Raw genomic sequence first — 22,822 nt, forward strand, 5'->3', positions numbered from 1 at the left:
CTCTACGGGCATGAAACATGGACAATGCTCGAGGAGGACCTGCGAGTGCTCGGAGTTTTCGAACGACGAGTGCTAAGAACGATCTTCGGCGGCGTACAGGAGAACGGAGTATGGAGGCGGAGGATGAACCATGAACTCGCACAGCTCTATGGCGAACCCAGTATCCAGAAGGTGGCTAAAGCTGGACAGATGCGATGGGCAGGGCATGTTGCAAGAATGCCGGACAACTACCCTGCAAAGATGGTGTTCGCCTCAAATCCGGTAGGAACAAGACGACCAGGAGCGCAGCGAGTAAGATGGTTAGACCAGGTGGAGCGAGATGTTCTGTTTGTTTTAGACGTATTTAGCTTTAACCCAATCTTTTCTGCTTCGTGCTTTAGTCTGGTGTACTGTTCAGCCGCCGCCACAGATGTTCTGCCGATAATATCCATGTCATCGGCAAAGCAGACGAATTGACTAGATTTGTTGAATATCATGCCCCGCGTGTTGATATCCGCTCGGTTCATAACACCTTGTAGCGCTATGTTGAAGAGCAGGCATGAAAGGCCATCACCTTGACGAAGCCCTCTGTGTGATTAGAATGAACTTGACAATCCACCCGAAATCCGAACATAGCACTGTGTACCATCCATCGTAGATTTAATCAGTTTGATGAGCTTCCTGGGGAAGCTGTTCTCGTCCATGATTTTCCATAGCTCTTTCCGGCCGATGGATGGTATCATATGCGGCTTTGAAGTCAACGAACAAATGATGCGTGGGAACTCTGTATTCACGGCCCTTTTGGAGAATTTGCCGCAGTGTATAATTTGTATAATTTATTCAAAATATTGATAATTCGAAAAATGATGATGCTTCTCCATTTCTCTCAGATTTTCGAAAAAAAACCTCAGTTTTCACTGCATGCCGCTTCAAAAGGGATCCCGAGCAACCATTTCTTAAAATTTCTTTGTTTGTATCAGCTTATAAAGACGTCAATAGTAAGAATCGATGGCGATAATTACCATTTCGAGAAGAAATCTATAGAAACTCGGTAGAAACCTTAACAAATATCTTTACTAAAATATCGACACAATCCGTCATCTTCGAAAATAAATATCACTTTCTGTCACCAATTCGTTATTAACGGAAAACTAGCAGTCATTACGTTTTCGTCGGAAAGCCCAATTTCGGAAGTAATTTTTGGGTATAAAACAGGGGTTATGTATTTAAAAATGTATTCACTACATTCTTTTTGCCAATCTGAACACAGCGAATATATTTTCATGAAGAGAATTTTTGTTTCAAACAAAAAACTGCTTTTGAATGACTTTTGAATTGCTTGGCCTACATATTGTTCGATTCGGGTCCTACATTCATTCATTCCTACATTCATACATGTGCATATATTCATGTATACGCATCGATGCCATTCTTTAATATCCTTTGTCAATGTTCAAAGATCCAGAGCGGTGGAGCTGGGAACGGGCTAGTGATGGGCAAAATGCAGGATCGCGGAGTGGACTGGAAAGCGATCAAAGAAAGGATGTGCGTGTTGAGGATAAAAGGCCGTTGCTCCAACCATCATAAACGTGCATTGTCCACACGAAGGTAGACCCGACGACGAGAAGGAAACGTTCTATGCGCAGCTGGAGGCAACCGGTGATAGGGACCCATAGTTTGCACACCGACACGAACGATAACGGCCAGCGATGCATCAACTTTGCAGCTTTCCGAGACTTGGTGGTCAAAATCACTTTCTTTCCTCACAATGATATCCACAAAGCCACCTGGAGATCACCTAACCAACGAACTTCGAACCAAATCGACCCTATTCTCATCGAGAGCCGGTTTTTCTCGAACATCACCAACGTACGCTCCCTACGGGGTGCGGATATCGACTCGGACCATTACCTAGTAACAATACAAGTGAGCTCAAAACTATCGACGGTTTATACCTCGCGACAAAACCGCCCTCCTCGGTTCAACTTCCGGTAGCAAAAAAAACCCGCCAGTTGCCGAAAACTACGCGCACGTACTGGATGAAGCTCTGCCTTCCTCTGTGGAGCTAGATGCTTCGACCGTCGAAAACGGATGTAGTATGATACGCTCAGCCGTCAACGAGGCCGCGACCGCGGTGCTAGCAGTGGAAACCTCGAGTGCACGAAATGATTGGTTTGACGGGGAATGCCAAGAAGCGATAGAGAGGAAAAAAAGACCTTGAAAAAATTATCTAAGCATATAATATCCACGAGAGAGAATTTGGCTAAGTATCGACGAGTACGGAATGATTTGACCACGATCCTGAGGAGGAAAAGCTCCAGAAGGAGGACAGAGATCGTGAGGAGCTGGAACAACTATACCGAGCTAATGACATGCGCAAGTTTTACTAGAAAGTGAACCAAACTCGTAAGGGCTACACACCAAAAACTGACATGTGTAGCGACGAGTCGACAGGTGGAAGCAGTATCTCGATGAGCACCTCAACGGCGATATAACACCAGGAGACGCTATGAAAGTTAATCTCGGAGTGCCTACAAACGACAACAGCGTGCCGGCTCCCGATCTCGAAGAGATCCGGCGAGAAATCCGTCAGCTGAAGAATAATAGCGCCGCCGGGAAGGACCGACTCCCGGCAGAGCTCTACAAAAATGGCCAAGAACCGCTAGCAACGGCACTTCATTGGATAATTTCTAGGATTTGGGAGAAGGATAAACTACCGGAGGAGTAGATGGAAGGTGTAGTCTGTTCCATCTATAAAAAGGACGACCAACTAGACTGCTGTAATTACCGCGACATCACGTTGGTCAACGCCGCCTACAAGGTGCTCTCCCAGATTTTGTTGCGTCGTCTATCCCCAATAGCAAGAGAATTCGTAGGGCAGTATCAAGCGGGCTTCATGGGGGCCCCTGCTACGGCGGATCAAATTTTTACTCTCCGTCAAATCCTCCAGAAATGTCGAGAGTACAACGTGCTCATATTTTCGTGGATTTCAGCGCAGCATACGATACAGTTGAACGCGAACAGCTATGGCAGATAATGCACGACGGGACGGTTTTCCGGACAAACTGATGCGGCTCATCAAAGCTACTCTGGAGTGAGTGATGTGCTACGTGCGCGTTTCGGGGACACTCTCGAGTCCTTTCGAATCGCGCAGAGGGTTGCGGCAAGGGGATAGACTGTCCTGTATGTTATTCAATATCGCTACTGAAAGTGTGATCCGGCGAGCGGGCATCGAAACGAGGGGAACGATCTTCATGTAAGAGTAGCCAAGTCCTAGCCTTTGCAGACGACCTCGACATCAGTACTAGAAACCATGGGACGGTGGAGATAATCTATGCCAGACTAAAAACGGAGGCTAGGAGGATAGGGTTACAAATTAATGCGTTGAAAACCAAATATATGATACGAAGAGGCTCCCGAGAAAGTAACGTTTGCCTCCCACGGACAGTGACTACTGACGGCGATGAACTGGAAGTGGTTGATGAGTTCGTATGTTTGGGATCTCTGGTCACCGCCGACAATTATACGAGTAAGGAGATCCAACGACGCATTCAAGCTGGAAATCGAGCCTACTTTTCCCTTCGCAAGACGTTTCGATCAAGGAGCATACGCCGCCGCACAAAGCTGACGATGTACAAAACGCTCATCAGACCGGTAGTCCTCTACGGACTTGAGACAGTAACTTGCCACTGGTGTTACAATTATAATCATCTTCACTATTGCTATCATATTTGTTACTGTCGCCTTTATTGTATTGTTTTGGATGTAATTAATTATAATGATTATTGTTATTTTCTCATTTCTCTTCTTTATTAGAGTGATTCGCATGTCTTGTGACTAACCGCGTTAACGGTATTCAACTAACAATATAAAACTATCATGAATGACGCTGTTTGTCTCCCTAATGTCCTAATGCTGATGAGCTACTGGTCGGAGAGTCCATCAAGTCGGACGGTGGCAACTTACCGGCGGCCTGCTCCTCTCCATTCTTGCTGCTGTCGTCGCAGTCGGGCTCAGTGGATCTCTCGAAAAGCTTTATAGCCTCGATATGCATTTTGTTCTGTCCATTGCCCAATCCTGGCAGACTTCAACTGGAATTCCACTTCTAACTAAATCTTTTTAGAGTAAAGCTCTTCAAGTAAAAACAGGTATTCGATTCTCTGGCTGATTCAAGCGATAGCGAAGGGCTGTCCTCAATATACCATCATTCTCACTTTCTAAAATATGGTTATAGTACATAATATATGGCCATGGTATGAGGACTACACGCTTACACGCCGATTGTTTAAGTAGGATTCGTTCAAATGGGCACTTAGCTCTTTTGAACCAATGAAACCTCCAGATTCGGGTGGTATTCTGACCGTTTCCTTGCAGAAAATGGACAGGATTATAATGTTAAAGCTTATCAATATTTTTCGAGCCAATTTCACTTTGGGACTTATTCTGGAGAATTAACGGAAAGCAGGCAGATACCTAAAAGTATACCTAAGGCCGATAAAAAAGAGAAAACCTAGCAAAAGGCTTTAAGACCAATAAGTTTGACATCACCGCTTCTCAATATGATAGTGTCGTTGCATGGAAATCAGCATGCATACCAACACGATAAATCTAAGGAAACTGCATTGCTCTGCCTTGTGTCGTTACCATCATTCTCACTATCCGTTGTTATCCGACGTTTACGTTTCTTAATTGTTCATAACAGATTATTACCTACTACTAACAACTCTGTTCTCGTCGTGAAAATACTGAAATCACTAAAAAATGCAACTGGACTCTGACGATCTACACCTTAAGAATATTTTTAGATCATCAGCATGTGGTAATCGTAGGACAGAAATATGTGGGGTCCGAGATGGCTGCCCTGCCGAATATCTGAGGTGGCACGGAATGTATTGGATCTGCCATCACCGATGATTGGTGTATAAAACGCCAAGAATTGCTCTGGTTTATTTGGTTTTCTGTTGTCAACCAAGGTATCCCAAGTAACAATTCTAAAGCCACTTGGTTTTGCTTGGTTCAACATGAATGGCACAGAACCTAAAAGAATTCCTTGTGGAACCGGAAATGTTAAACTTATCAACTTGAGATTAGTCTAAAACTTATCAAATCAAAATTCTGTTCACCTTTGTCAGTTCGAATACAAACCACTGGATCATCATGTATTGTCGTAAAAAATGTATTCCGCTTTTTAAAATGTACACAATCTCCTGGAACATTGCTAGGCTTATTTTCTTCTTTGCAGCCCCATTAATTATAACGGTTCCTTTTTTCATGTTCGCCTTCCTTCTTCGTCCGATCTTCTCGATTCGTCATTTTTTTTCTGATTGGCTACGTTTCGTTTTACATGCTTCACTATGTAAGGTAAAGGTTGTTTGTTAGTACGATTAGTATCCAATAACTAATATCGCATTTTTTTCTATTGCGTGATTTTTTTCACATTTTACTCGTAAATACAGGTATTACGTTTAATCCGAAAAGTTTTAATTTATACCCAAAAACTGTTTTTTTTTTGCTTTTATAATTAGTTCCGAAACCAAGAATTTTTATCAAAACAAAATGTTTTTTTCTTTCTTTAATCTTTCATCGTTAGTTGGAAGGAATGATTAGGCCTATTCGCTAGGGATTTATCATATTACTTGGGACGATACGCACGTGCTCTGTGAAGATGTCTTAACCATAGTACACAGTCAAATCTATCTAACTTTAAAGAAGAGGTTAAAGAGAAGTTCTAACTGCTTCTAACAGCTAACAACGTTACACGCGTTAAACGAGTTCTGCTAGACACGTTTTGTGGTAGCACTGTTTTAAGCAACCTACTACTCGCTCGTTTGCTTCCGTATTTTTTCCGGTTAAATAATTTGTTACATTAACTGTAAGTCTTCAGTTGACGATTGTTGTTATAACTTTCGAAAAGTAGAAAAAGTAGAAAGGATTTTATTTTATGCTGTTTTTTTTTGTTTGTTTATAAACTAAGCTTAATAGAGAGAAAGAGAGATAAAAAAGTTTCCACCGAATGTGTGTGTTCGAATGTCGCGCAATGCTAAGTAATGCAAGTATAGCAATGAATTTTGATCGTCACTTTCCTACAAAAAACACTTATCTCCTTTTCCGTTCATGTAAATTGCTTCCCGAAAGCAAAAGCTTTTTATGTATGTAAATAAATTACTTCTAAACGTTAAATAGTCGCCTTTAGTTGCATCATTTTAGTGTACACTTTTACATTAGTCAAGTGCTCTTGTCTTGGAGGAGTCCTAACTAACTAACCAATACGAATACTAACATTCTTTCACAACGTTAACTGACTATTAGCTTAAGCTTAAATTTGATTCTCCGCTTCAGAGAGGGGGGGGGGGGCATTTTTGCGTGAATTTGTTAAACAGTTTTTTAAATTATTTATCATATATTAAACAGAGCTCACCTTCGAAAGGGCAGGGGAGTAACGTAGCGGTAGAAACCATTCGTAAAAGAAAGATAACTAGGTATTGTCCTGGAATGCAAACTGCACCTTAATTGATTGTTAACGAAAAAAAAAATTCGAATACTTTTCCATCATCGCTCGAACTGAGCCTGAGTATGTCCTGTTTATTTTTGTTTACACTACTGTGCTTTGATTGGACTTAAGTGTGGACGGAGATTTCTGTTCAGAGTGACCCGAAAGCGGCGAGAGCGATTAAAGTTGCGCCTACCGAAGTTGACAACCTTCTGTCTGTCAGTCAGTACGTCAGTCGGGTAGCAAAATCAGAGTCAATCAAAGTAGGCAGCTAACTGGTGGTAGATTGTTTGTTTTCTCGATTAGATTTTGGGGTTTTTATTTGCCTTTCACCTTCGTAGCACTGGCTGTGGTTGGGCGCATGAAACCTCCGGTGCGCGAGGAAACGCTCGCGGTACTGCGGGTCGAACTGACCCGCGCGGAACCACTCGAACCGGACGAGGCTCCGCCCGCCGAATTGGCAATGCTCGTATTGCTGGAAGTTTTAGTTTGCAGTTTGCTGCGGATTGTGTTTTGATTTTGGTTTTCTTTAAAGCTAGTACTGGGTCCGAGTGAGCTGGAACCGGAGGATTTCAGGGGCGGTTTTCTAGCGGCGACGATGGTTGCCGAAGTCGGGCCTATACTGGAACCACTGGAACTGCTGCGACTCGCTGGCGTCCCGGACAGGGTCGTCCTGGTGCTGCCAGCACTCAGCGGTCTCTTGGAGGGTGAACTGTGAGCCGAAAGTGACGTTGGCACTGTACTGGCCGTGGCCGCCAGCCCACTCGATGTGGTTAGGGGTGATGACTTTGGACGTAATGGCACCTTTTTGACTGTTTTTGTGGACACCGCACTGCTCAGCGAGGAGCGCGACGATCGCAAACTGGTTCGTGAGTTGCTTCGCTCAACATCGAGCTGACTTTTGGCGACATTTGGGCCGGTCAGCGGCGATTCGGATTTTCTCATCGAATTTGTTCGACGTGGTAACAGGTTCTTATTGACTAGAGAGGGCGGAGTTCCCCTCAGGGATTTGCTACGCTCCAAGGCAGACTGGTTTTTGCTTATCAACAGGCTGGGAAGATTGGGGCTTACTCTGTTCAAGGATTTTTTCGGACTACCGTCCAAAGCACCGCTAGGGGGTTTAATCGTTTTGGTTTTGGAATCCGAACCGTAGTCGTTGCAGGACGAAGTGCTGTCTTTACCGTGCGACGGTGTATCGGAGACTAAACTTTGTGTTTCTTCGAAACCCTCGTCGTTTAACTCGTGACTGATCAGCTTCACCGTGCCGGATGGCTCGCGGGATATTTCTTTCGATGGACTCCAGCTTCTTTCCGGCGTGGGTGATTTGAGACTGCGGATAGCCTGGCGTACGTCTTCCTGGCTAATTCTGCTCAAGTTTCGCCCGGTTCGTGTGATTTTGCCAGATGCGTCCGAAGTCTTGGTACGTTCGTCGACTCCGCTGGAGCTGTTCAGCTTGTCCTGCCAACGTTTTAGGCGTAGTTCTTTCTGCTTCTCCGTTGATTCGATCTCCGCTACAGCGGCTACCACGGGACTTCGAATGGATTCCATCGAAAGCGGGTTATCCGGAAGCGATTCCGGCGAGGTAGTTTCGTTGCCGCTGCTCAGGTCGACGGGTCGCTTGAACCGTCGCGTCCTGCGCGTCGATGAGAACCGATCGAACTGGCCATCCCCCAAGGGTTCGCACTCGGTGAGACTGTTCAGGGTGCCCTTGGTTTCCGATTCGTTGGCGAGTTCTGTCGGTTGGTGGAGCTTCCGGCACGAACTGCTCACGATCGGTGTTTGATGATCGCGGTTAAAGCTCTTCCTAATCGATGGCGGTGTTTCGATGTTGTCCGAATCGATTTCTATTTTGTTGTTCGTTATCTCGTCGTAGACGTGGTGCGTTCGACGTGCTCTTCTTGGCGGAGGTGCAACGGATGGTATCTCTATCGGTAACTGGTTATCACTGGTGCTGGTGCAGGATGAATTGATCGAAGAAATGGTCGACGAAGTGTTATCGTTTGGCCGGATGTAAATGGACTGCTTTTCGGGCCTTGATTTCGTGTCCACGGTCTTCGACCTGGCGTTGTCGCTTCCGTGGGACTGCCGAATGTAGATGGATTGTTTGTTGTCGTCGTTGGAGCTTGCAGAAGGCTTCGGAGAAGTGACCGTACTCTCCGGTTGCGAGACATTGTCCGATCCTCTTCGGATGTAGATTTGCAAGCGGTCGGACGGAGGTCGATCACCCAACGATTGGATCACCGACTTGCGCTTGTCTTCCTCTAGGATGGATTGCAGACTTGAGCTTGGTGGTGCTCCTTCTCTCGATCGCTGCCTTCGGTACCGTCGAGCATCCGTGTCTTCTGGACTATTGAGGCTAGATTTACGCAACGCCGATTTGTCTTGGGTCGATGGAAGAGCACCTAAAAATTACAGAGGAATTAGTATACTCGGAATTTCAGTGTTTTCGTTGCGGGAAGTTACCGGCAATGGCTTCCATGGTGCCCATAACGTCAGTCTTCTCTAGAGCACTGGATGGTTTCCAGTCAGGATAAACTCGCTTGTAGGTTGCTGGTAACTGATCGAGAGTATTCTCCGGGGAAGTTACAGCCGGTTGCTTCTCTTCCGGCAAGGGGTCCAGTTTGCTGCCGCGATCGCTCTCGTTGTCAGTCTCATACGATCGACGGTTGACAGCCAACAGTTTCCTCTTCTTCTTGTAGTCTTCGTTCTGCTTCTCGTCCGCTTCGTTCGCCTGTAGCCATGATTCGATTTTCTGTCGCCACTCCCTGGAAATTCTTTCATAGTAAGCGTTCGAGAACAAAGCAGATTAGAAAAGCGCAAATCTCGTTTTGAAGTAGAGACCATTTCCCGACTAAAAGTTGTTAGTTTAATTCGTTCGAAACTGGTTGGTTAGGCACTTACTTCAAAAGAGACACACCAATAGAACCACACATAAAAGAGGACAATGAAAGTAACGCTAAAAGTATACCTCGGTTTATTTTCCTCCACTGGCAGAGGTTTCGATTCGGCTAACGGCGACGGCGAACTCGGTCGTTCCCGATCGTTTCCGAAGTCCACGTTCAGCAGATCTGGACGTTTCTTACTACCGCTTCCCGAACGGGCTCGGCGAGCCCACGAACGATCTAGACTACCACCGTACGAGACGGACTTCCGTTCCCGATTGCCACTTTCATGGCCAGACGAGCGCAGGAAGTCCATGAGATTACCTTCGTCCTCCTCTGAGAGAACTCGACTCCGTCTTCTCCGTAGGCTACCGTTCGGTGTGATGTCCGGCGAGGGACAATCCTCTCGAAGAAACACCGGTTCCCCATTGCTGGCAAATGATCCGATTCGTCTCCTTGACATCGCAGGACTGTACCGCATGTCATACTGCAATGGATCAAGCAGGAAGCTATTCTCCGAATCAGATACTGGAGTTCCGGGTTGATTCGCTAAAATATAACAATCATAATTGCACTTTTGGTCCTGCAAGATCAAATAAAAGTTCGACTCACATTGCCTTCGCTTCAGTGCAAGCTGCTCCTCACGCTGCTTCCGACGTAGAATCGCCTGTTCCTCCTGAAGCTTTCGCTTCTCATTGTCTTTAACCGCGTGCTGGAACCGGTCGCTGAAGTTATGGAAGATCTTGAAGCATTCTTCCATCTTGAATGTCGCCACGTCTTCGCAGAAAAAGTCTGCCAACTGTATTCGCATCGCTTCCAGTTCTTTCAGTGCTCGCTGAAGCATAACAACGTCCCTTTCAGCACCCTGCAATCAATTACGTATTATTTTTACCAATAAAAAACCTTTCTTACTGTGCACTTACGATAATAAACTCCCCCATCTGATACTTAATATCCTCTTCGGTCTTTGGAAGTTCGATCTGACGTTTAATTTTCTTAATTCGACTATCAATGGCATTGATCTCGTTGCTTATTTGCTCCACTGTCGTTCTGGAAAAACACAGACAAAAGTTGAAACTCAATCCTAGAACTCTACTTTCTAGCAGTAAAATTACTTAGTCGCATTTTCCAGCGTCGACATTTGGCTCGGGAACTCCAGCAGCGCGACATTTTTCTTCTCGGCCTGCAGTGCCACAAAGTGTATCAAATTCATGCCCGGTTTGTTGGCCCGGATGTCGGTCAGCTTCTGCAGCGAGGATAGCTTTACGCCGACCGCATTCCCAGCGTATCCTCCCGAGTTGAGAAAATTGCCGGCCACCACGACCATGTACAGCACTTCCTGCAGGGCCTTGTTATTCATCAGATCTGACACAAAAGATAAACAAAAATTATTGTCTAATAGCACTGCACTGCTTGACACCGAACACTCACCTTCACCCGCGTAGAGCATTGCATTTATATTTGGTTCCAGATAAATTAGGTTCGCTTTAAACTCTTCCTTCAGTAACATACTTTCGATTCGTAACTTGTAGCTAAAACAATCAAACAAACAATCGTTAGAAAACCAAACCCCAAGAAAATCCCACCCTCAAACGTACTTAGGCACTTGAATCAGCTGCAGCAGAAACTTCTCCGCATTCCCTAGCCTATTATTGTCTCCGTCGAACGATTTGAGCATTTCCAGTTCGTCCACCTCCGGCAGAATTTTCAGCAGCCCGCGCAGCTTCTCCGCTCCGATGTCCTCGTGTTCGCCGTTCCGTATCAGCTGAATGATGTCCTCGTTGGAGGTACGGAACTGCTTCAGGAAGATGTTCACGTTCAAGCTGCGCTTGCCGTCGAGCAGTGTGATTTCGTTCTCTTTGCGGGACTTTCGCTCCAGCGTATTATCGCAACCGCCGGCCGCCGTACCGTCGCGGCCAAGTTTCGGCGAACCCTGGGCTTGCTGCAGACAGAACAGGCCCTCCATCTCGTCCCAGTTCAGGTCGGCCATGGGGCTGTCCTGGTGCGAGTCCGCCACGATGGACCAAATGTTTGGTTTGCCGAACACTTTCTGCGGAGGAATTTTGTTCCAGTTGATGGTTTTCATCTTGGAACGGGGGATTGGAGTTTCCTGCTGGGGCAGCGGCTTGATTACTTCGATTTGGGCTTCCGGCGTTTTTGGTCTGTTCAGTTCGTTGGCTTTCACCGAGAGTAAGTTCGGCGCCGGAGGGGCAGGAGGTGCGGGTGGTATCGGAGGACCACCGCGAGCTGACGGACCACCGGCCATTGGTGGTGGCGGCGGGGGAGGTACACAAGGAGGTGGAGGCGGGGGAGGCGGTGCCAAGTTTGGTGGTGGAGGAGGAGGTGGGGGTGCTTGAGCCACCGGGAAGGATGATGGCGATGAGTGGGTGGAGCTAATGTTGTTCGATCCCGACGAGGGAGGGCCCACCGATTGCCTTCGGGTTGGACTAGTGATATCGCTTCGATTGCAGTGCGGGCAAGCGAACTTCTGTATGCTGGGCGCACGCAGCAGGCGCACGGAAGCGTCCTTATTTTCTACCAGAGTCGCACGGTGCACCAGCGTTTCCGCGGTGTCCCAGATGATGTCGCTGATCGGCTCCTTCGGGTCGATCTGTAGCAGGTGCTGCAGAATACTGAGAAACGGTATTTCTTGCGGAGTACCGGCGACCTGTGCGGGAAAAGGACACTGCTATTATCTGGCGCTTCTATGACCAAGCATTGCATGTATTTATGTATTTATTTTAATTCATATGTTCATATCAAGTTCTATCAGTTTGAACACGAAAAAAGCCAGACCAATAAATAATGTGGCCATTTTCAAAATTTCACTGTTATGCGTCAAGAGTGTATGCGATCATAGTAGACATTTGTTGCTAGGATGAGTTCATTTATTTATTAAGCACATCGTTATGATCGCCATCCGATTCTACACGCTCGAATTGACAATCCCGGACTATCCACTCGTAGATTGTCTGAATTGTTGAAATATCACAAATCCGCGGTGTGTTTTGAAACGATTTCAAAAACAGATTGGCAAAATCGACAAAAAAAACCGAAAGTGGCAACAAACCGAATGCATTTGAACTGAAAAGTTAAGTTGTGGCTGTTTTCAAATGAAACTCTTGAAGTTGTCTTCGAGAGAAGTGGTAAAAATGACAGGAACTTCGTTCCAGAAAGCAAAGCTTGGGGCTAGTTTAGAATAAAACTAGTTTTCCCGGACAGCTACAGGTGACAGCTAATGTAATAAAATTGCATAGTTTTTTAAAAGCCATTTTTTAAAAAAAGTTTCTTCAGAAAAGGTTTCTGCCTTTTATGGAGCAGCATAATCACCTTTTCTGGCCCAACTTGACAGGTTATCGCAAGTATTCAATTTCCATCAAACAGTGGTATAGTGACAATGGCGTCACCGTGGTTCCCAAGGAATCCGGCTAGTATCCCGGAGCTAAGACCGTTTGAGAAATACTGATCATTTGTGAAGGGCAAACTGAAGAATAAGGGCGGAATTACAAGCGACGAGAAACAGTTCAAACAAAAATGGAATTTGACTGCCAAAATAGTTGGTGATGAGGATGATGAGCTGTGTTCAGGGAAATGTTCGAGCAATTAGAGCAATTTCAAGGAGTAAGGTTTCATTTAAAAATAAAAGATAAATCGTTTCGCTCTAACCAAATATTCGTATTCTGTCTTTATCGGTCACTGTTTAGTCCGCGACGAAAGTAAAGTCAGCAAGAAAAGTATTGAATTGGCTGATACCAACGCGCTGCACACACACACACATACACACACACACACACACACACACACACACACACACACACACACACACACACACACACACACACACACACACACACACACACACACACACACACACACACACACACACACACACACACACACACACACACACACACACACACACACACACACACACACACACACACACACACACACACACACACACACACACACACACACACACACACACACACACACACACACACACACACACACACACACACACACACACACACACACACACACACACACACACACACACACACACACACACACACACACACACACACACACACACACACACACACACACACACACACACACACACACACACACACACACACACACACACACACACACACACACACACACACACACACACACACACACACACACACACACACACACACACACACACACACACACACACACACACACACACACACACACACACACACACACACACACACACACACACACACACACACACACACACACACACACACACACACACACACACACACACACACACACACACACACACACACACACACACACACACACACACACACACACACACACACACACACACACACACACACACACACACACACACACACACACACACACACACACACACACAATGTTAAGCTTTCATGCCATGTTCTCATGTTCTCCAGGTGTAAAATAATTCCAGTGAATTGGATTTTTTTTCTGTTTAGAAGAGATGACAGAGCCATTAGACCCATTCGGGATTAGCACATTTCGAGCCCACCAATTGTCTAAGATGATTGAGATGTCGCTGAAGTAATGGTCCTAGATTACTCTCTTGTGGTATTGTTTGTTGCTTACAATCACAGGTTGAAACCAAATATGAAGTTTAATTTTTTTAAATAATAACATATGCACCAAAGAACGGTTAACACCGTTTAGTAACATCTCTCAACTTAATTTGTGCTATAAATATAGAAAGTAATAATTCATAAAATAGTAACTAGTGACGATATTTTCTGGCTATTGTGGTAAAATATCCAAATCAACAATTTAATAGAGGGTGTCCACGGTAAAGTTGCATCACACTCAAATTGCTCTAACTTTTGAACTGTGTAGCCGTCGGCATAGTCTTTGCCCAAGGTTTAGGAGACTGTCGCGCGTGTATAATATTTAATGAATGTTACGTCAAGAAAATAGTTGAAAGACTCTATTGCGAACAGCTTTCCCCGACGACGAACGCAGCCATACGTCAACGGCTTCCACGTGCCCACCACCAGGGGGCAGAAAATGGAGCAAAGCTAACATGAATTGCGGGTGGCGACAAAGAGACAAGAAAACGGTAAGCGAGAGATAGTGGAGGTTTTAGCGCGGAAAGGTTATAGGTCGTTGGACAAAAGATAGTCTGAGCCATTACCTTGTCTGAAGTCAAAGAGACCGGTACCGAAAAGCGAAATATAGTCGCACAACTAAGACAGTGAAGACAAAACTAATACAAAAGTCGGAGCTGTGTAAGAAAAAGTATAGTAGTGAAAGACCGAAGCAAAGGAAGAATTTCGAAAGAGAAAGACGTATGTTAAAAAAGCAAGCGACAGGTATGGCATTTATAAAATCTTCGACCCCATTCTCGACCTTGACCGACTAAAACCGGACGCTAAAGAGAGTCCTCTCGCTCTTAGGACCCTTGAGTTTCCTGTGTTTACCCTGAGTTCCTGAGTTTCCCGACGTTTACCTTCGTTTGGACTAGGCCTTGCGCGTTACCACGGACCATCTGCTGATCTTCGCCGTTGCCACCACTTCCGCCAACTCTGAAGCTGAAGGAGCGTCCCTGCCCTCAACGCCATCGCAGTTAAGCCGCGTCGTCGCCATCACGCTTGACCAGAACGCTAGAGTGTGCCCGCAGCCGGAACGCCGGAAGCTAGCCATCGAACCCCGTGCCAAAGTCGCCGACCTGACCGCAAGCGGATCCCGATCAGCATCTCCCCCGGAAGTGAATTCCCCAGATACCAAAAGGTAGGAGCTGCCCAAGGGAAAGTCGTGAATAAACGGGAAAGTTAAAGCAGAAGGCTTTCAGGTGTTTTCTTGACAATAAGTCGCGAACGGTTACCATCCATGAGGCTTGATTTAGGGGGTCTCGTAAGTGCTGGATAGTTACGACCCCGTCAGTTACACCTGTTGGGTAAAATTAATTGAAATCTTGCATGGAGAGTTCAAAGTACACTAGAATCTCTTTTTACATCCATTGATTTTACGTGATTTCGTTTTTCGTTCACTTTATTACGTCCGAAATTTGAATTAACGTCGCCGTCAAAAATCATTAGCTGGTTTTAGACAATTTGAAATAACGCCTTTTCATTTTACGTCCAAATTCCAATTAACGTCCTCTTTTTTACGTTCAAAATTTGAATTAACGTCCTCTTGATTTGAGGGTTTGAGTGTTTTCATCAGGCGCGCATTGATCTAAAAATGGCGTCGAAAGAACAGCTCGTTTGCAAAAAAATCTGCACAGGTACATTGAAAATAGAAATCTATCATATTGTGCCATCGGTACAAAAGTTGGGAATCCCCAATTCTACGGTTTCTCTCATCATAAAACGGTTCGAAGAACGTCTGACTGTCGAAGCGGATGCGGAGAAAAAAGTCGTTCGTATACTGTTAAGGATCACACCCGCTTAACTGGGGACTTGGACGCGAAACTAAAAGGCCAAAATTCGAGCTAGATTACATACATTCAAGGTTCAGAAGGTCTCAACAGAATACGGTCGCGAAAAACCGTGTCCGGAAGGATCAAAAGCTGACGAAACCACACTGCTGCGTTATGGCCGACGAGACCTAAAGGGAAAACGGATTTCAACCTGATTCCGAGGAACCAGTATTTCACTGCCAAGAATATGTTTGATGTTCCAGAATACCTCCAGAATACCTCTCTGATTCCAGAATCAGAAGATGTCGAAGTTTGCCATAAGAGACCTGAACCACCCCAAATTACACCGGAGCTGTGGCCAATCGAAAAATGTTGGGCTAATATGAAACAAAATCTTCTGAAACATGCTAAAGTAGTCAAAACAGTTGAAGAAAAGAAAAAGCCTTGGGTAAATAGGCAAAAACGAGTCGATTTTGAGGTTAAGTAATCCCATTAAGGTCAAAATACGGGATTACGGGGGCAAATACAGGGGCAACTTTGAGACCCAAAATATCGGTCAAAAGCAAGAAAATTAACTGACAGGCTAGTCGAGCAATTTGGCAGAACCTGCAATTCATAAATGAATTGTTTTGGAGGGTAGAAAACTGAAAAAGATAAACACTGTCAGCAGCTTAGTAGTCAATTGCTGACGACAATTGGGCTGACAGATAAACGAATAAGGGAATGTCATCTTGGTTGGACCGCCTTTCGGCATTCGCTCATAACTTCCGTTTCAAAAGGAATTTTGGAAATCTAAATACATCGTTGCAAAGTTCTAAGGATAAGGTATATTTATGAAAAATCTTGAACTGATTATTTGAAAAATAATAATGTTTTAAACTTGTACAGGGGTTAGACAAAATGATCGGGACAGGCAATTTTAACGAAATTCAAAAGGCCATAACTTCTACAAAATTGGACACTTTTAGATGAAGCCACTTCCATTCGACTAGAAAATTTTTCTAGTTTTTCCAAAATAATTCAAGATTGGCAATGGCCAGCGGACACCGGAGATATTCCGGGTTGTTTTGGGGTATATCAAAAACTGATTTTGTCATCGCTTGTATTTTTTTCTGTCATCTGTCATGAAAATTTTTTAATATTCATTTTATCGTAAAACTAGATTTCATTTCCAATCGATTGGTGAAAAAAGAACGTCCAATCGATTGGTGAAAAAAGAACGGAAATCCGACGAGAAACAACCGAGATATGGCCATTTTAATGAAATCAGTTCTGCAAGTGCTGCCAGCAATGTCCTACCTGCTACCTTCATGACCAACTACTCATGACAAACAGGAAAACTACGGACATTAAACCCTACATTACCATGAATTAAAGGACAGCCCAAAATACACAAATCAGTAGCGGAAATGCGGGAAATAATCACGGCAATCGGATCACCCACGGAAAAGATTGCCAAGTGGTTGGTAACCGAGTTCCAAAGAATGCCAATAATATTCCCGAGCCGTACTGACAGGAGCACACGAGAATTCGTAGAACACCTAAAAACATCGGGAGAACTAGCAGAAGACGACATGATGGTCTCTTTCGATGTTATGGCCTTATTCCCAAGCGTCCCGGTGAAAGAATCGGTAAGCCTCTTGGAAGACTCGCCATTGAAACAACATGAGGACAACACATGGAGAAAAAAGGTGGGAGGTTATCTAAAGCTGACACGTTTGTGTATGAAGGAGAACTACTTTACATTCAGAGACAATTATTACAAACAATTCAAAGGTGCACCGATGGGCAATCCATTATCACCGTTCCTGTGTGAACTATTCATGGCGAACATTGAAAGCAAGCTGGAACAAAACCAGGTAGGGGAAGGGCAGTAAAGACGGACACTGCGGGAAAGACGGACACTTATCATATTTCATAAACAATAATTTTTTGAAGCAAACCAATGATGGGAAATGTTTCTATAGACTGAATAAACACTTTTGAATTAAACTGCCGATTTCTAGCAGCGCAGCTGTCAAATTTATAAGCAAAACAAAGAAAAAATGCCTAAATACGCTAACCGATGTAATTTTGTGTGTGAAGAAAATAGCTGGTAAATGGTTAAAAAGCAATACTTTCGTGCTATATCGACGACATTACGTTAGTTTAACCCTTCACTGAATGTCCATTGGAAATCTAGTGAATTTTTGAATATTCAGTAAAAAGTTATTAAAGTTTGAAAAAATGGTATCCAAGTCGGGAAAGACGAACACCCGAAGGTAGGGAAAGACGGACACAAAGATTCCGTACTCATTTTGCCTAACAACGATTTAAATTGCAAATACTTGCATATTATACATGTAAAAGTATCCAGAAGTCATTTAACAGTTGGAATAGGCCAACTTTTAGAAACGATTAATTCATCACCAATTAAAATATTGAAGATTATAAAAGGGAACCATTTTATTTCCTCGCTCAAAGGGGGAATTGGGTAGGGGGTTTTTCCAAGCCAATTCTTTCCTAAATACATGATGAAATATGTTAATCTTTCTTAATACTGATAATTCGTCGGCGCGTGACACCTTTTCGCGAGTGTCCGTCTTTCCCATATCAAGTGTCCGTCTTTCCCGCCCATGCGCAGAAACTCTGATTTATACATAATGTTTATAATATTAAAAAAAGTATAAATTTTGGAAGAAATTTTCTAGTACACGCTGTAACTTTATTAGACAGAGACTTAAAGTTTCAGTTTGTATGAAAATTGCAATCAATACAGTTATATTTGAGTAGATATTGACTCTTGACCTTAAGGTGTCCGTCTTTACCGCCCTTCCCCTACTCCCAAAAAGATGGTGGCGATACGTCGATGACCTTTTCAGCATAATCAAAAAGGGAGAACTGGAAACCATTCTAGCAGCCATGAACAGTGTTGCCACATGTTCATCTGTACTGAAAGGTAAAAAAACCTTTTTCATCTGTACTTTTGCTTTCAAAAATCTGTACCAAAATCTGTACCACTAAGTTTGTTTGTTACATAGGAAAACCTTGTTTATTTACTTTAAAAAATATAAAAATCGCAAATTTCTGATTTTATGATAATATTTGTACATATTCTTGCTAACCTTAAGGACAGACACGTTTTGTTTTGTTTGCGTTCATGTCAAGAGGTGCTCCTCTATTGATTTCCAGTAACAAAACTGAAATAAAAAAAATAGTTTTTGACACCCAAAAAAATCTGTACCCATCTGTACTTTATGACAAAAATCTGTAATCTGTACCGTACAGAATCTGTACCAAAAAAATCGGAAAAATCTGTACTTTTACAGATAAATCTGTACATGTGGCAACACTGGCCATGAATGGCACACACAGGAACATACACTTCACAAATGAAATAGAAAAAGATGGAAAACTTCCTTTCTTGGATATCGTTTTAATCAGACAAATTGAAAGCACAAAAACAGAAATTGAAATTTACAGGAAGCCCACGAACACTAAACGAGTTATACAGCTCATCTAACCACTCCCACCAACTCAAAATGGTAGCTTTCCATCACATGATACATAGGATGGAAACATTACCGCTAAGTGAGTTAGGGAAACAAAAAGAATTGACACAAATTTTGGAAATTGCCAAACTGAACGGATACAAAAAAAGCCCAATCCAGAATATTATTGCCAAGAAAAGAAGAGACGCACACAAAAAATCACTCATAACACTAACACCAATAACACCAGAACTTAAGAGAGTAGCAGTAGAATACGACGGAAACATTACACGCCCTCTCCGTCAAAAAATGAGGAAATTTGGAGTTGACCTAGTCTATACCAGTCGAAACAACCAGCTCAAAAGTAAGTTGGGATCAACTAAAGACGCGCGATTGAAGAACATAGGAAATCCGGGATTTATAAAATCAGTTGCCCACACAGCGAAAAGGTCTACATCGGCCAGACTAGAAGAAATCTGCAAACACGCACTAAAGAACACTTGGCAGAGGTAACAAAAGCATCAAGAGATGCCGAGAAAGGTCTGACACACCATTTTAGATCAAAAGTGGCTGAGCATATCTTCAACGGCAACCATCCGCTGCCCATTGACAACGCAAAGGTAATAAACAACTGCTCTGCCTGGAAAATGGATGTAACGGAGAGTTTAGAGATTTACAAGAGGTGCTCCTCCACTTTACTAAACAAAGACTCTGGAAACAGTTATTCTTGGCTTTTAAAATATGTGCCAAAACACAGACATACAGAGACACACTCAGACGCAACAACCTCTAGTTAAAAAGCTTCGCTCTCTCTCTCCTTTCTCAGATCCCGGTTTCACATTATTCGCATAATTCCATTGGGCTTTTTCAGGTTTTCCTTAATTTAATTTTTTTAGATTTCAAACTTGCAATAGAATTAGTTTACAATAGAATTAATTTACCTACACCAACTGTGTATGCCTACACAGGTAGCCTTAAGCAAACATTGCATCCGTTTACCAACTCTAATTTTGTATGTATACCCACACATAGATTACGCAACCTTAAGCTCCTATGAAAACTGTAAAATTGCTTTGGCTAATTTAGTTCGAAAACAGACACTGAGGAAGCCTGCAAGTCGTTGGCGAAAAAAATATGCATAGTAGAATTAAATTGGATAAGATTTCTTTTCATTTAATTTCAAGGAATAATTTATAATTAGGTAATAAATTTGTGACAAGTCGAAGAAAAGCAACACAAATCTCTAGGATCATAGCACTAGCGTGACACAGGTGTCGTATTTTCACAGCTGGCTACAAAGTCTGTCTAATAAAGATAGATCAGGTTCCGAAAGCCAACGTAGTATGGAGAAAGATCTGATCCCTAGTAGCACACTTTTGTAATTTCTGGTTGCTGCAACCTATTTATGACTGAAATTAGTCATTAATCGGTTACCACAACTAGATTATAACAACTGTCTAGTAGGGATTTGTCTTCAATGTCTGTTATTACAGAAATACAAATGCCTAGGTTTGATAATAACTCAAGTAATCAAATTATCAATGTTGACAAATACCAAAATTTGATGGACGTCATTTTTGATATACCCCTTAATGTCTTAGCGGCCTCTTGTGAAATTATTCATGCATTCGGGCTTGTGCTACATTCGGGCTACTGTTGCATTCGGTATAGTGCCCGTCGGGCTAACGGTATTCGATCTAGTGTGATATAACCGGTTGCCCGTGGCTGTCAAGTAAACTGATTGAACTAACTAGCAGATGGTATCCCCCCCCCCCCATGGGGAGTAATAGTTTCGTCCACACTGGTTAATAAATGTAATTTTTGTCAGTTTCAAAATTTTACTGTTATTTTCAAAATAACCGGAAAATGACCACCAAAATCACCAAATCAGACAGAACGTTTTGATCTACTGTCATCACTTCTTAGACATAATTGACGTCAAATTCTATTGGAACTCACTTGAAGCTACGCTGCCGGAAGGGGACGAACTGGACGAAGCCCCTCTCGAGAACTGTTGGAACACCATCAAAATAGTCATTAACGTTGTAGCGAAGAGCTACATATCGGACATATGGGATGGAGGAACGGTTTGTGGAAAGACACAAACAGAATAAGATGCAGCGAAACCAAACCTACCGGGAGAAAAAGCGCTACGTGGAAGAGCAGAAGTATGCGGAGTTGGAGCGGTTGCATCGTTCGCAGGAAACGCGAGTTCGACTAGACACTAAACGAATTTGTGGGAATTTATCAAACCGGCTTTGTTGAAGGACGGTCAACAGCGGATCAAATATTTACACTGCGGTAGATTCTCCAAAAGGAACGTGAATACAGAGTTCCCACGCACCATTTGTTCGTTGACTTCACAGCCGCATATGATACCATTAACCAAAAAGAGCTATTGAAAATCATGAACGAGAACAGCTTCCCCAGGCAGCCTATTAAACTGATTTAATCTACGGGGGATAGTACACATTGCTGTGTTCAGATTTCGAGTGGATTGTCTGGTTCATTCGAATCACACAGAGGGCTTTGTCAAGGTGATGGGCTTTCATGCCTGCTGTTCAATATAGTGATACAAGAACGAAGAACGACCTTCAACAAATCCAGTCAATTCGTCTGCTTTGCCGATGATATGGATATCAGCAGTAGAACATCTGTGGTGGTGGTTGAATAGTACACCAGACTAAATCCGTTTTTGCTGACAAATCCGCATCTGATTCTGAGGCTGTCGTCGCTTCTGCTGGTGTTCCTGTTGACCTCAGTACGTTCGAGATAACCCCAGTTATGATTTTGTCAACTGCTAAAAAACTCAAACGTTCGTGCTGTCCTGGACCTGATGGTATTCCAGCTGTAGTTTTCGCCCGTTGTGCAGTGGCGCTAGTGGAGCCTTTGTGCCTTATCTTCAATAAATCATTGGAGCATGAAAAATTTCCGGATATCTGGAAAGAGTCATTCATGTTTTCTGTGTTCAAAAGTGGCGATCGTCGGAATGTTCGGAACTATCGTGGTATTACTAGCCTTTCTGCTGGATCCAAGCTGTTTGAAATAGTAGTGAGTAATTTTATCCTCGCTAGACCAAAATGCTGTATCTCTACCGACCAACACGGATTTATGCCTTGTCGATTCGTAAGCACAAACCTCATGGATTTCACGTCCACCTGTACATCCTACATGGAACCTACATGGAGGAAATGACTCAATTCCTATTTATGCGGCAGAATTCTACGTGTGCAGCTCGACTCCTGTTTCTCTTCCCAGTTCACCAACTGCTCGGGTGTCCCTCAAGGCAGCAACATGGGACCTTGCCTGTTTGCGTTGTTTTTCAACGATATTGCGACGCTGCTTGGAGTGGGATGTAAACTGATGTATGCAGGTGATCTGAAATTATATTCGGTGATTCGTTCTATAGATGACTGTGTCCGGCTGCAGAGGCTTTTAGATTTGTTTGTAGATTGGTGCAGGAAAAACTGGCTTGTGATCAGCATCCCGAAATGTTAAGTAATGACTTTCCACCGCATTGCCGGTCCAATCGTCTAAAACTTTCAAATAAATGAGCCTGTACTCACTA

At 43.7% G+C, this 22,822-nt stretch overlaps 1 protein-coding gene across 2 annotated transcripts in view; it reads right to left on the reverse strand.

Moving 5' to 3' along the window:
• Window positions 1-5,151: 5,151 nt before the first annotated feature.
• LOC128741205 (FH2 domain-containing protein 1) overlaps window positions 5,152-22,822 on the reverse strand; it is a 183,963-nt gene continuing 166,292 nt past the window's right edge. Inside the window, exons 7-14 of one of the 2 annotated variants that reach the window (XM_053836839.1) lie at window positions 10,950-12,019; window positions 10,783-10,883; window positions 10,467-10,716; window positions 10,275-10,401; window positions 9,964-10,216; window positions 9,438-9,900; window positions 8,933-9,243; window positions 5,152-8,871 (exon numbers count right to left, since the gene is read on the reverse strand). In XM_053836839.1, coding sequence (XP_053692814.1) covers window positions 6,788-8,871; window positions 8,933-9,243; window positions 9,438-9,900; window positions 9,964-10,216; window positions 10,275-10,401; window positions 10,467-10,716; window positions 10,783-10,883; window positions 10,950-12,019 — 4,659 coding nt within the window. In that variant the 3' untranslated portion in view covers window positions 5,152-6,787. Of the gene's footprint in view, window positions 8,872-8,932; window positions 9,244-9,437; window positions 10,217-10,274; window positions 10,402-10,466; window positions 10,717-10,782; window positions 10,884-10,949; window positions 12,020-22,822 lie in introns of both variants that reach the window. The other variant, XM_053836838.1, reaches the window with a different exon arrangement.

This window comes from Sabethes cyaneus, chromosome 3 (genome assembly GCF_943734655.1).
Source record: "Sabethes cyaneus chromosome 3, idSabCyanKW18_F2, whole genome shotgun sequence".
Classification (NCBI taxonomy): domain Eukaryota; kingdom Metazoa; phylum Arthropoda; class Insecta; order Diptera; family Culicidae; genus Sabethes; species Sabethes cyaneus.